The sequence below is a fragment of the Charadrius vociferus genome, unplaced genomic scaffold (assembly GCF_000708025.1).
Source record: "Charadrius vociferus isolate BGI_N301 unplaced genomic scaffold, ASM70802v2 scaffold297, whole genome shotgun sequence".
Classification (NCBI taxonomy): Eukaryota; Metazoa; Chordata; class Aves; order Charadriiformes; family Charadriidae; genus Charadrius; species Charadrius vociferus.
The window spans coordinates 334,340-347,575 of NW_009649192.1; the positions used below are offsets into that span (position 1 = coordinate 334,340).

General features: G+C 40.8%; 2 protein-coding genes across 2 annotated transcripts in view; one reads left to right on the forward strand and one right to left on the reverse strand.

The window, feature by feature from the left end:
* Positions 1 to 6,407, forward strand: part of NMT2 (N-myristoyltransferase 2) — a 44,083-nt gene extending 37,676 nt beyond the window's left edge. The window contains exons 12-14 of the mRNA XM_009888956.1: positions 1,538 to 1,705; positions 5,212 to 5,349; positions 5,554 to 6,407. Of these exons, the coding sequence (XP_009887258.1) occupies positions 1,538 to 1,705; positions 5,212 to 5,349; positions 5,554 to 5,574 (327 nt within the window). The 3' untranslated portion in view covers positions 5,575 to 6,407. The remainder of the gene's footprint in view (positions 1 to 1,537; positions 1,706 to 5,211; positions 5,350 to 5,553) is intronic.
* A 3,686-nt stretch (positions 6,408 to 10,093) lies between these two features.
* On the reverse strand, positions 10,094 to 11,151 carry RPP38 (ribonuclease P/MRP 38kDa subunit). Its single transcript, XM_009888957.1, has one exon. It carries the CDS (start codon positions 11,114 to 11,116, stop codon positions 10,265 to 10,267), a length of 852 nt encoding a protein of 283 aa, XP_009887259.1. The 5' UTR covers positions 11,117 to 11,151; the 3' UTR covers positions 10,094 to 10,264.
* Positions 11,152 to 13,236: the final 2,085 nt, after the last annotated feature.

Consider the following 13,236-nt stretch of genomic DNA (forward strand, 5'->3'; position numbering starts at 1 on the left):
AATTTAGAAACGTAGTGCTGCTGGAGATGAGAGGTCCTGCTCACCAGTCGTCATTATCCAAGCTTAGCTTCCTACTTTCTTTGCAGTGGGTCTAGTGCTTATTGGACTCTTCCGTGGTCTAATTTAATTTATTGTCCCTCTGTCTTTCCCCACCCCCTCTTCTCCCCCCGGATTGGTTTTTGGCTTTGTTGGTGAGTTGAAGCCTACAAAAGAGGCCACAAGCACCAGGATCAGCATAAGCGTGCCACTGACAGTGTCATTTTAACTGAACAGCAGTCTTTACTTGCTTGTTTTACGCTGTCTCTTGAATTAGTTTTTCACTATACAAAACATAGGTTTGTTAGTGCTTGAAATCTTTTTAAGACCTGTGTGACCTGGAGAAGTTAAGTTTTTAAGTCATCTTTGTAATGTGCAGAGCTAAAACCTTAAAATACTTTGAAATAATTCCTGAATTAATATTTTCATCGTGCCTACTGAATTTAGTGAGTGACTTAGTAACTTTTCTGTTATTTGTTGTTAATCTGTCCTACAGAATCTGTACCTGCTCTAAGACAGTAGCTTTTTTGCATGTGATGGGTTCAACTCTTTATTTTTTACTCTAGAAGTACTGTTAACTTAAGGATCCACGTGAGGTCCTTCATTGAGCTCAAAATAGTGGGCATCAGTCTTTCAAAAATAAAGCAAACAAGCAAGAACAAACCTTTGTGTGTCTCCTCTGCCTTATCTTCTTGAATATATCAGGAAACCCAATCAGAATAGGGGTGAAAATCTGGGTAGTTGTTTGTGCTCTGCATGTTAGTCGTAACCCATGTAATAATTATTTCCCATTTCCTACTAATCTACACTCTTGAAGATGGTTAAACATCATTAGGTGCGTGAAATATTGAGAAAGTTTATGTAGGATACTTTAGATTTCTGTACAAGTACTTTTTTTGATGACTACTGGTCTTATTAGAATTTCAATGTGATTTAGCACTGTTGTCTAGCAAATGGACTGTGCTTCTTGATTAGTAATCACTAGAGCTGACTTAAATGTGCTTTGTATACCTGCACAGTATTTTTTCTGGTTTTAGAAAGTTGAGGAAATTATTCCTCAATATGAACTTTGTCAGATTTAAAAAATATAAAAAATACTCTTTTCCAAATAAGTTCAATTGGAAAAACATGTCTATACTTTTTTCAGAAGGTTGCTTTGTTAGCTTTGTTTATGGCAGGCTAAGCTGGGGGAGACAAACTGAAATCCTTTGGCAATTGGTTGTCAAAATGTTATTGGTGTAATAGACTAGAAAAACCTAAACACTTGTTGCCTTTTCTGAAGTGACCATTTCAGGCTTCAGTCTCGCTTTGATGTATAGATACATCCTTGGCAAGAATTCAATTTCTTCAAATCTTAGCCAAGAGTACCTGTTATACTATAATACTTATGGTGTGCAGAACTGTGCTGCATTTATTACTTGCTCTCTGTAGGACTGCCATGTTAGCTGAACCAATAAGTTCTTAATAATCATTTTGTTTTGTTTTGGGTTTTTTTTTGTAGGGCTCAAATGGTATTTTAACGGACTTCCTGAGTTTCTACACATTACCTTCAACAGTGATGCACCATCCTGTTCATAAAAGCCTCAAAGCTGCCTATTCCTTTTACAATATTCATACAGAGACCCCCCTATTGGACTTAATGAATGATGCGCTCATTATAGCTAAATTGGTAAGTTGTGTGGGTTTTTTTTCTGTTTCTTTCAAAAAAGGATTCTTAGGAGTGGTGGTGAGTTGAGAACTGGCAGCAATTTATCCATGCCATTGCATTCCATTTTCCTTTACTGTCTACAGCACAGAGTACAGTTGATGAGACATACAGTATATATATTAAGATATAAAACACTATGCTTGTTTTTCCTTTTTACTTTGAGCGATGCTAGGAAAGGACAAGTTCATGAAGATCGAGTGTTTGCAATAGCCTGAACTGTGTAAACATCTAAGAGGCTAAGGCTCCAGAATAATACCAAAGGAAGTTCAGAGACAATCTTTGAAAGGTATTTAGATATATGAAGATACAGGAAGGTGCCTAGTATAATTTTGAGAAATGGCTAAAATGACTGGTACTACTTATTCTTAAAAGTTGGAGTGGAACAAGGAATAAACAGTGGTCTCCATTTGAAGCGTGGTGTAGGGAGCTGAGTGGCTGGCTATTCACTAGGCCATGGACGGAACGGGTAAGGAAGCAGTTATGCGGTCAAACTGCAAGGCTTTGCACCTTCCCCTGTCTACATTTCTCTCTGAATGTGACATGCAATTCTTTTATTTTAAATGGATCATCATATAGTTAGAATACTGGGATTTAGATGCCTGTGGATTTCCAAAGTACCTGCTGGGCCTGTCTGCATCATTAGATGCCTAATTACATTTGCAGATCTGGCACTTGGACTTTTAGATGAGGAGAGGTGAGTCAAGGGAAGAGAAATGATAAATGCTCTCCTATCAACTTTTTGTTTACTTTTTGTTTTGTACTGGGTCTGGCTGGCATCACAGAATTTTCAGAGTTGGAAGGGACCTCTAGAGATCATCTAGGCCAACTCCCCTGCTAAAGCAGGATTGCCCAGAGCACATTACTCAGGACTGCATCCAGGCGGGTTTTGAAAATCTCCAGAGAAGGGGAATCCCCGACCTCCCTGGGCAGCCTGTTCCAGTGCTCTGTCACCCCAACCGTAAAGAAGTTTTTCCGTGTATTGGAACAGAACTTTCTATGTACCAACTTGTGCCCATTGCCCCTCGTCCTGTCACTGGGAACCACCGAGAATAGTCTGGCTCCATCCTCCTTCAACCCACCCTTTAGATTTTTTTAAGCAATAATAAGGTCTCCCCTCAGCCTTGTCTTCTCCAGGCTAAAGAGAATGGATGGAGTTAACTTTCTTCCTAGCAGCCCAGATGGTGCTGTGCTTTGTATTTGTGACTAGAACAGGGCTGATAACACACCAGTGTTTTGGTTATTGCTGAATAGTGCTTGCTCAGCCTCAGTGACATTGTGCTTCACAGTAAAGACTGAAGAAAAGGAGGGAGAAGGGGGGAATACTCCTGGTTATGGCATCTGTCTTCCCAAGCAACCATTACGCATGTTGAGACCTTGCTTTCCAGGAAGCAGCTTGACATCTGCCTGCCGATGGGAAGTAGTAAATGAATTCCTCTTTTTGCTTTGCTTATGTGTGCAGCTTTTCCTTTCTTTATTAAACTGACATTATTTCGATTCACAAGTCGTCTTGCCTTCCTTCTATTTTCTCCCCATCCCATGGGAGAGGAGTGAGCAAAAGGCTGGGTGGGTGTTTGGCTCTTGGCTGGGGACAACGTACCACAATCCTTTCTGTACTTTTACTCCCAAATAATGCATTTTGGAGGTACAAATTCAACTCAGCGAACTGCTTTCAGGATTTGCATGTCAGTTTAATGTTGATTTTTATCTTCATATTACACTATATAAAATTAGCTTAGAACTAAGTCTAGTAAAATCTTGGCAATTATAGAACAAAATGCCTGACCTCCAAAGCAAAAGCCAAAATTTGGAGTTATGCACTTAGGTTGCATGTATTCTGCACGGACACTGTGGGATTTTGCAGCACGATAATCTCCCCCAAACCCTGCCTATTTTATTGTTGAAGCTGACACTAAGTTTCTATATCCAGAACAGGAGAGAGAGCTTATAAACAGGGAAGAAGTTCACTTCTGAGTCTGCTCTAATGGTCTGGCAGAGCTGTGGAGCAAGTTATCTTTGAACAGGAACCTTTTTATACCTCTCAGAAGATACTAACCTGAACCTAATCTGCTGATGTTTAGATACTGAATGAAAACCGTATCTGTAGACTTTATCATTTATTTGAAATTTAAGTGCTTAATTGCAGAGCTTCATTAGTGTGTTTGTACCTACAGTGTGTCTCTATTTTCCCCCACTTCCCTTCCTGCCTTCTGCGACTTGTGTTACTATTACTAACTTGAGGTATTTAAATACTTACTTCTTTAGATGCCAATTGTCAAATCCTTGCTACCTTATTTGTCTTGTTTCTGTGTGTTTTTCACAGCAAATTTAACTTAGCATAGCTTCATCTGCACGCAGAATTACCTTTGTGTCAGGTAGTGGGGAACCTTATGAAACTCACTGTGCTTTGTGATTTTCTTTTAAATAGTCCTAAACTGATGGAGAGTTTAAAATGCTCTTTTTCTTCAACTCCGTTTTTTCCTAATATGGGGTGCTTATTTAAAAGAAAAAAAAAAACAACAACCATCCAATTTTTATACTGAGTAAATGTTCCTTACCATCTTCTTGCACTTAAGTAACAGCATTATTGTTTTGTAACTTATTTTTATCTTATAAAAATACTTTAGTATAGAAAGTCCTGCTGGCGCACTGCATTTGTGCTGTTAAGACTCCAAGATCTTAGGTCAGACTGCCTTGCAGTTAATTGCAAATAAATGGACTTTTCTATCCAGACCCCCAAGCAAATTCAGCTATTCGTACATGACTATTGTCACTGCGATGGCTTAACTGACCTTGTTTTTATGTTGCTTGTTAAGAGTTCACAGTGAGTTGGGATTTGAGTATGTTTGTGTTGCTGCACAAAACCCTCGGACTGATTCGGCCATGTGGCTGTTCTGAGAGCGAAGTGGCTCTTTGAGTGGTGAGCTTGGGAGGATGATGAAAAGAGGAGTTGGTAGAGAGAGTGCATGAATAGGAGCGAGAGAGTAATGTGAAAGATTGGAGTTCTAGAGACAATGGCGTTTCATAAAAGGACCAAATCACAAAAATATAATGTTTATCATTAACAGAATGATAAATGGCTGAAAAACACCATAAGCTGTATTTATGCAGTTTTAGCTGGAATAGGCCATGTGTGTCAAAACACTGTATGTGACTGTAAAAAATGCATATCTATAAGGATAAAATAATGGATAATGCTTTAGGGACTATTCAGACCTTCAGCCCTGAAAGTAGCTTTAATATTCTTACACTGCTGGAGATAATGTTCAAGCAAAGTTGTGCCTTCACTTTTTATTGGGAAAATGTCTTTGTGTGTGTACCTAATTAAAAGGCAAGATTTATTCCCTTGTCTTTTTTCCCCACTTAATTAGCCTAGTCTGTTGGATATTGATGCCACTGTGTGAAGTGTCATTTGTGTGTCATTTGAAACTTTAAAAAGTAAAATTTAAAAAATGTTTTGCTATTGCCAGAAAGGATTTGATGTGTTCAATGCACTAGACTTAATGGAAAACAAAACATTCCTGGAAAAACTCAAGTTTGGGATCGGAGATGGAAATTTGCAGTATTATTTGTACAACTGGAGGTGTCCTGGCATGGAATCCGAAAAGGTAAGGAAGAAAAAAAGAGCTTCTGAATTCTGTTAGGTATAATGCTTCGTTAATCTATGCTGGCCAAAATGGGTAGAAGTTATTTTAAAATAATTTTTTTAATTGGTCATATTTAAGATCCAGAACTGAAGTGCAGAAAACTAGTGATGTGTAGAATTATTGCCATACTTGTACTAAAATACTGTATTTTTCTTCTTCCTTTAGGTTGGTCTTGTATTACAATGAGGACACTTAGGTTTCTAGAACTCTGAGGTCATCATTTGGGTTAATTTGATCTCCATAACTCTTGGAATGGTATTGTTCAAGAGGAGTAAAAGCACAACGTCAGTGATACTGAAATAGTCCATTAAACCTGAAGAACGAAGACATCCATATGTGACCAAATTTATGCATTTTAAGATAGATCAGAAGGTCCATGAAACTTTTATTGTCCATGAAAAGAATAAAAGCACATTCATTTAAGTTTTGAAGCTTAGCTTGCACCTTGATGAGAAGAAGGTATTTTTTTTCCACTCTGTAGAAAAAGACTGTTTTGTACAAACTGAACTTCAGTGGTGGATTAGGGTACAAAAATATTTGCTATTATGTGGATGAACTGCTGCATTTCTATTTATTAAGTGGTGGTGTATGTTTGTCAGTGTAACAGAATGAAGGATACAAACTTGAGTATCTTTGCTTATTTACTTCACGTGGATATCATCATTTGGGGGAAAATCATGACGTACGATACGTTTGTAGCTCTATGAAAGTCCTGGATGTTTTTGTAACTGGAGCAGTATGACAATGTACTGGTTTAACTAGTGCATTTGTTTCTCCATAAGCAACGCTGCCAAATCAATAAAAATACAGATTTGTACTTTGATCTTCAATAGATCAGTGGATTGATTTAACAGTATCGCACTGTTCAGTGCAGGTGTTATCTATGTTGCCGGAATGATAATACATTACTGTACTTAATTTACAGTTGTGGCACAAAACCTTAGTTTTTCCTCAGTAGAATAACATCAGCCTGTGTGTAAAACTAAGAATTTTAGTAGTGCTATCGGGATATTTATAGTTTGAATGTTTTCAACGCTTCTGCGAAATTGCACATATTCCTTTGTCTATTTTGATTTCCTATGAAGTCTGTAATTCTAATGAAAAGTATCTTGTGTAAATACGTATTCATAAATTGTTCCTGGTAGTGTTTTTATCCTGACTTTGGAACAAGAAGTTTTGCTATATATGTGGCTGGTGAGCAAAAGAGAAACGCTCTACCCTCAGTTCTTGGAAGTCTCTGTACTGCGCTTCCTGAAATGTAGGAGGGCTGATCGTTGTTGTTAGGGGGAGCTGTTTTAATTCCCTCATGAATGCTCGGCAACCAGAGCGGCTTCTGAAGTACTTTATATGCATTCTCCAGCGTAGCGTCATAGCTAGATATGATAGCAGTTCTTTCAGCTCACGGATGCTGCAGTAACGTGAGCACCAAGAAAATCTGCAGTAAGAAACTGTTCTAGCTGAAAAGTGCCAAATTGTGGTAGTGAAGCCTCTGTGCTGTGAGCATCTTTTGAATGTGACTTGAATATCTCATGAAATGCAAATGTCTAAGCTTTCATTCTAAACATGCCTGTAATTCTGACAGCAGATTTTGCTCAAAGTTGAATTCTGTACCTGAAAACATCCATTTAGACAAAGAGAAATTTGTCTGTTCTTCATAACTGCTAGCCCTACCCACCTCCTCTTAGCAGTGAGGTTTTTCTTTCTTCCCACTTTTTCCAGTGTGTGAATGGCTTGTGGTTTGGTTTCTTTTTCCTGTTGAATTGTGGTGAGGGTATTCTGCCCGAGAGACAGTGATAAATACTTTCCCTCATTGCGCTACAGCTGTGTGATTAAAGCATTCGACCTCCTTCAAACAAAGGAAGGGATTGAATGTGGTTTGTCTGACCCCTGGGTGTGCACCAGCTTGGGACCTCATGAATTTAAAAGGGCTTCAGAGGACATCTTTCAGACATCTCACGGTGGAGTTGAGCTTTACAACTTCGGCCACTCTGTTACCTGTCTGCCAGTAGCAGTCAGAAGAGATGGTGCAGAGGGAGTTTTGACTCCCTGTGTGAGGCCTGAAAATGTAATCGATGGTAACGAGGTAAATGAGGTAACAAGAAGGATTTAATCTCAATTCCATCAAAGATTTAAGTTCTTAACTCCCAAAAGGCAGGAAGGTTGCCTTTTGCATTGGAACTTGCTGGGATGAGGAGGAGGTTCACCAAGGGGCCTGGTGTGTTCTGCTTTGGCTCTAAAGGCAGAGTCTGGGCAACCCTCGCTCAGCTGCTGCCTAAGGTGAGGTGGGACAGCAGGGCCTAGCTCTGTCCTCATGGCTAAGAGACTTCTTTGTTAAGAAACATCACGGCCCAGCTCTCCCTAATTCAGAGGGGTGGTCTTGAATGCTAGGTGAATCATCTCTGCCTTCCCTCCCCTCACAAAAGTTCAAGTGGAAGAAATGGTAGGCAGATGTTTTCTTTTCCTCTCCTCCAAAACCCGAAGGCAAATCCTTCCTAGTACTATTGTTTGGAAAAGTGTTGAGGCCATGATGGGACCAAATATGTGCAGATAGAAGACAGACTTGGAACCTGGGTTTCCTGCAGCCTGGCTTTCTGCCCTAATCTTGGGGTAATTGCACATGGAGGAAGGAGTGTGGCTGTTCTTGTGCCGTATTCTGGGAAAACGGTGCCATTTGCTTCTGAATCCAAGGGATAAACTTCTGTCTCATTTTCTGGCTCACGCTGCATGTTAAGTGAGGGGAAGGAGGGCAGAGTCATGCTCCTGTAAAGCTTTGCAGCGCTGTAGCTGATATGAAGCATGAGGGAAGCCAGCACCTGAGCCCCAGTGCTGGGGCAGTTCTGGAGAGTTCTGGTCGTGAGCCTGTGCGTTACCTAACCACTATGTAATCCGGCATGGTCTTTTCTGTCCCTGTTGAGTGCTCAAACCTTTTGGCTTGCTGTGCTCTTCACCTCAAGTGCTTTGCTGAAGTATTACAGCATCCAGAGGATGTGAATCTTGAAGGTGTCCCAGCCTGCACCCATGCAGTAGGACAGTTGCTCTGGAGGTGGAAATTATGGCAACTCACTCTCACTTCCTAAGCAGGTACTTAGATTATCTGTGTGGCGGCCGCTGTCGGTAGCGCAACAGGAGAGGCTCTTCTGTTGTTCCTTAAGCGGAACCTGTCTGTGCATTGCACTTTGTCATGGTTTGGGCTATGAACAGCTATCAGGTAAGACTCCTCAAAACCTAACAGGTGGTTTCACAAAGATCGGCAGGCTTAAGGCTCACTCCACCACCCTTCCCACCAGTCTTTTGAAACATCTGCTATAATTTCTTTCCCAGAGTAACTTCCTATCTGCAGAGGGGACACAAATCCCTGAAGAAAGCTATAGACCTGGGCAGGCAGCAGAGTGCTTGAAAGATGATTGCTGTGCTTATGTTCTTTACCAAAGCTAATCCTCATGCTCTGTTTAAAGGCTGAGATTTGAATGTTACAGTTAGCCAGCATGAGAATACGCTAGTTCCAGCATGCCTTCAAAGTTTTATGCATCCAAACAGCCAAAGCAAAGGACATGCACGAAGGACTACGAAGCAAGGCAAAAAAAACCCTGACCTCTTCTTGCCCCTCCTCAGCCAGGGAGGGCAAAAATTTTGGCATTAAACGTCTGAGGTTTTTTTTTAAACTTCAGGGAGCATCATGAATCATAGCTACTTGCCTCCCCTCATAGTTGGTATCATGAACTAAGGTCCCTTCTAAATAAATCCGAAATACAGATAAGCTAGCTGATGGCACTGGAAGTCTGGATTAGAAAATCTCTGAAAACTACAACATGTAAAGTCCATCTTTAAGGAACAACAGAGTAACTCAAAAGTATTTTATGCTTTTTTCTACAGTACTGTACTGAATTTTGCTTAAAATATAGAGCACCAAGTAAATTCCGAGGCTGTTGTATTTGGTTGTCTGAATTGCACCACTATTCCCTTTCCTTCCTGCAACACAACTGTCTTTAGGCAACTGTTCGTAGTCTTTGGTAAAACTAAAGGAAACTCAAAAGTTACATGGTATGATTTCAGTCTTGTAATGGTTATAGCTGTCATCTACTTTATACACAACAGTACATGGTTTATTTTGGTTTCCTAGGATATAATTTCAGACTCCACTTAGAGATCAAATTGAGTTTAGGTTCGTTTACATTTTCTCATGGGATGTGTGTTAATAGCTTGCATACAGAAGTCTTTTTTTCAAAATGCAGCAGTAGTAATTTGGTTTTGTTCTGTATTTGGAAATAGTTTTTCCTTCAGCATATTGGACACCAGGCATTAGATGGAACCCAAGTCTGCATATATTCCTGACCAAAACAAGTCAATTGTTCAGCAGAGCAAACTGGAAGTTCAAAAGGGAAGCGCCTGTGCTGTTACAGCTCTTTACTTGAAGCAAGCACTGAACCAGCTTTAAAGAGAGTTATACTGGCATGGACCTTTGTTTAAACAAACTTTCACTTTTGCTATTGATTTGTTTGAATAATTATACTTAATTCAAATCCATTATGCTTGAAGCATGTCCATCTGTATAAAAATACGAAGTTTGTTTAATGCTTTGCGTTAATTCCAAAGATGTACTTACTATGTGTTAAATGACTTCCGCATATTCATTACCGACTATAACTCTGTGATCTCCACCTGCAAATGAAATACCTATCCCCAGGTAAAGACTCGCATCCAAGTTTGAGCAATATTCTTTATTAAAGCAGAAAGTATCTCAACTGAATGCAACATGAAGTTCACCTTGTATTCAAGTGCTTTACACTGTAAAGCCTAACAAAATAGCTCAGTTAGAGCTGTACTCCGTACTGCACTAAAAAAATCAGTTTAATATGAAGAACCAAACTAAAATCAGTTATGCGGAAAAAGCTTTTTTCTTTTTGCGAGGTGGTTTCTTTATCTTATTTGGATTTGGAACAAGTTTCTTGATTTTCAAAGGCTGCAAAATTACATGTGAAAGATCGAGCTGATTGCTTTCCATACGCTTCCGCTTCTGGCTTGCGAGCTCATTCCCCAGCTCCTCTGCAAGCTGCTCTGGTTCCTGATTTTCTGAAGAATCTGTATGTGCACGAGCTGCAGATTCTTCCATTCCGTACTGAAACCACGGCACTTCCAAAGCTGGTATCTTTGGAATTATTGCTTCTATTGCTTCAGTAAATTTATCAGACTGCTTTTTAAAGCCTAGAGCTAAAATGGATGTTAAGCCAAGAAGTGGCGCCACAGTTTCACTGAGACGGGGAACCTGGCCGGCTGGTGTGGCTCGACTTGCGCTCAGCTGAATAAGATGCGATGTGATCATGGCAGGTTTTGCAGACTTGCACACCAGCAAGAGAAGTAGATCATTTTTTTCCAATGCTTTTGTAACTTCATTAACTCCAATAGCAAGCTGTCTTCTGATATTTATGTCAGTCCATCCTGGTTTTTGTCGATGGCCTTCTGTTTCCTCTTCTTCAGGGAGTTTGTTGGTGCTGGCATCACACTCTTTTTCCATTTGCTTTTTTGTAAGGGAGCGCTTTTTCTTTCTTGGAGTCTCAATCTTTTTAAGTCCAGTATGTTTAATCCTTTCTTCTAGAGTCTGTAGTATAAAATGCATATCTTCTCCATCTATAGTTTTCCACTGAAAAACAAAGGGGTTATCTAGACACGTTTTTACAGTGATCTTCTTTGCTTTGCGAAGTGTTGCCGTCCCTTGCTGAATTACAGACATCCTGAGGTTCTTCGGTGTTTTGCCACCTTAGCTGTGAAGGGAAGAAAGAGGTGAAGTAACCACTGGTTCAAATACTGTGCTGTTTGCTGTAGACATCATTACCAGAAGTTTCTCTTGGGAACACAGAAGAGAAACATCACATCTCAAAGTGAAACTGACAACTGTCACCCTCCTCCCATTAGCTCAGTGCTAATCCTTAACAAACCTCCTACAAGGCACAGGCTGTGCTGCTTTTTTTTTTTTTCCTAAATAAACAAAAACCCAGCAGACTGCACAGCAAGGTAACACCAATGACAAGAGTCCCTCCTAAAGCTGAGGGAAAGCAGCTGGAGGCATTACAGATTTAAAAACAAACACATACCCAAACACCACCCCCCAGGCTGAAGGACCACTCAATTTTAACTGTTGTGCAGCTGCACTGTAGCAGTATCATGAGATGGGGACACCCCTCGCACCCCCCAAATCACAACATGAAAGAATTTAATTAGCATTTTTTAATTTTAATTTGCCTTTTGCTTCTTTAATCCATGTCTTGTTTGTCCTTACTTAGATGGTATGACAGAAATCTGCAGATTCTATTAATTTATGCTTTCCTTGCAGGACGGCAATCCTCTACAGGTCTCTAGAAAGTTCAGAAGTGGTCGTTTACTCTTGTGTCACCTACACCACGCCCTTAGGGGTGAGAAAAATGAAACAGGAGCAGAGAAAGGATAATTGTTCTAGCTTTGACCGACCTAGTCCATAGTAACAGCGGGGACATGAAGGCAGGTCTGATTACAGGCCCTGGTAACTCAGTAAGTCCCCACGGTACTGCGTGGGTTACTATTCACCATCTCCTTGCTAACCCAGTGATGCCTTCATTGTTGCAGAGCCGCTTACAGGACAAGTGCAGATCAGGTTTCAAATCAGGAGAAATAGACATGAGTCCCTCCTGGGTTTCCACGTTACCCAAGCAGGCATATGGATACGACATGAGTCCCTCCTGGGTTTCCACCCACGTTACCCAAGCAGGCATATGGATAGCATTTATGTACATCTCTTGAGCGACAGCTTTTAGGTATTCACAAAATACCATTTTGCTAGTCGTATCAGTTCTCTGTGTATTGGTAGCAATCTACCTTGATACAAAAAAAAAAAAAAAAAAAAAAAAAAAAGAAGAAAAAAAAAAAAGAACAAACTCCATCTTCACTGAGATTCCCCCAACCATCCATACTGCCATAAAGCAACAGTGATCTGGAGGGATGTTCCCTCAGCGAAACCCTCGTCTGAAAGCCAGCAGAAGTGCATCCTGCAGAGTTGCATCAGTGCAACACGAACAGCAAAGCCGTTACCCGCAATGAGAGCCAAAACCACAGAAGTCATTTTCAGAGAACAGTAAAACTGGGTGTGTGTTTCAGAATACAACAGAGCACCGCATCCCTCTGCCAGTACTCTCCGAAGCACCTACGAGCTGCTCTGCAGGGCCACCTAGGCCGTGGTCCATCCGGCCCTGTTGTCTGCCTCCAACCCCGGGAACCAGAGCACCTGTTTGGGGAGGGCATGGCCATCCTGCCACCGTGGGTCACTGTTCTCCTCGGCTCCCAAGTGCCCAGAGTGGCTGCCTCAGGGATGGAGGATGGGAGATCTGCCCACTTGTTTTACTGACCCTTTACAGAGCAATCGGCCATGGTCCGTGTGGTTCCCTCATCCCTTCAGCTCACCATCACAGCAGCAACAACCAAAAAGTGGAAACAGCTGAAGAATGGAAATGACGACTAGAAATCCTATGTGTGACTGAGTTAGAAATGGAAGCTTATGATAGCTTTTTTTTTTAAAAAAAAAAAAAAAAGAGTTCTAGGCTCTAATTTTTAAAACCTTTCAATTAGGGATGCTCTGATGACCTTTTACCGGGGCTATCAAGCAAAGTCAGCAACAGACTTGTATATGAAAAAGGAGCAAAACAGCAGAGATTTCACAGTTGAAAGATTACATTTTTCGTTTCAAAATGGGCACTACTGAGAAAACCGAGCATGCAGCAGTGGGAAATAAAGCAACGAGGCAAAGCAAAGACGCAGTTTCTCCACCTGGCGCCACTGTCCCGACCCCTCTCCCCGCCCCGCTTCCTGCGGAAGGAGAAACGG

Coding starts and splice junctions, on each gene's coding strand:
- RPP38 (XM_009888957.1), bottom strand. CDS start 11,116: ATGTCTGTAATTCAGCAAGGGACGGCAACACTTCGCAAAGCAAAGAAG.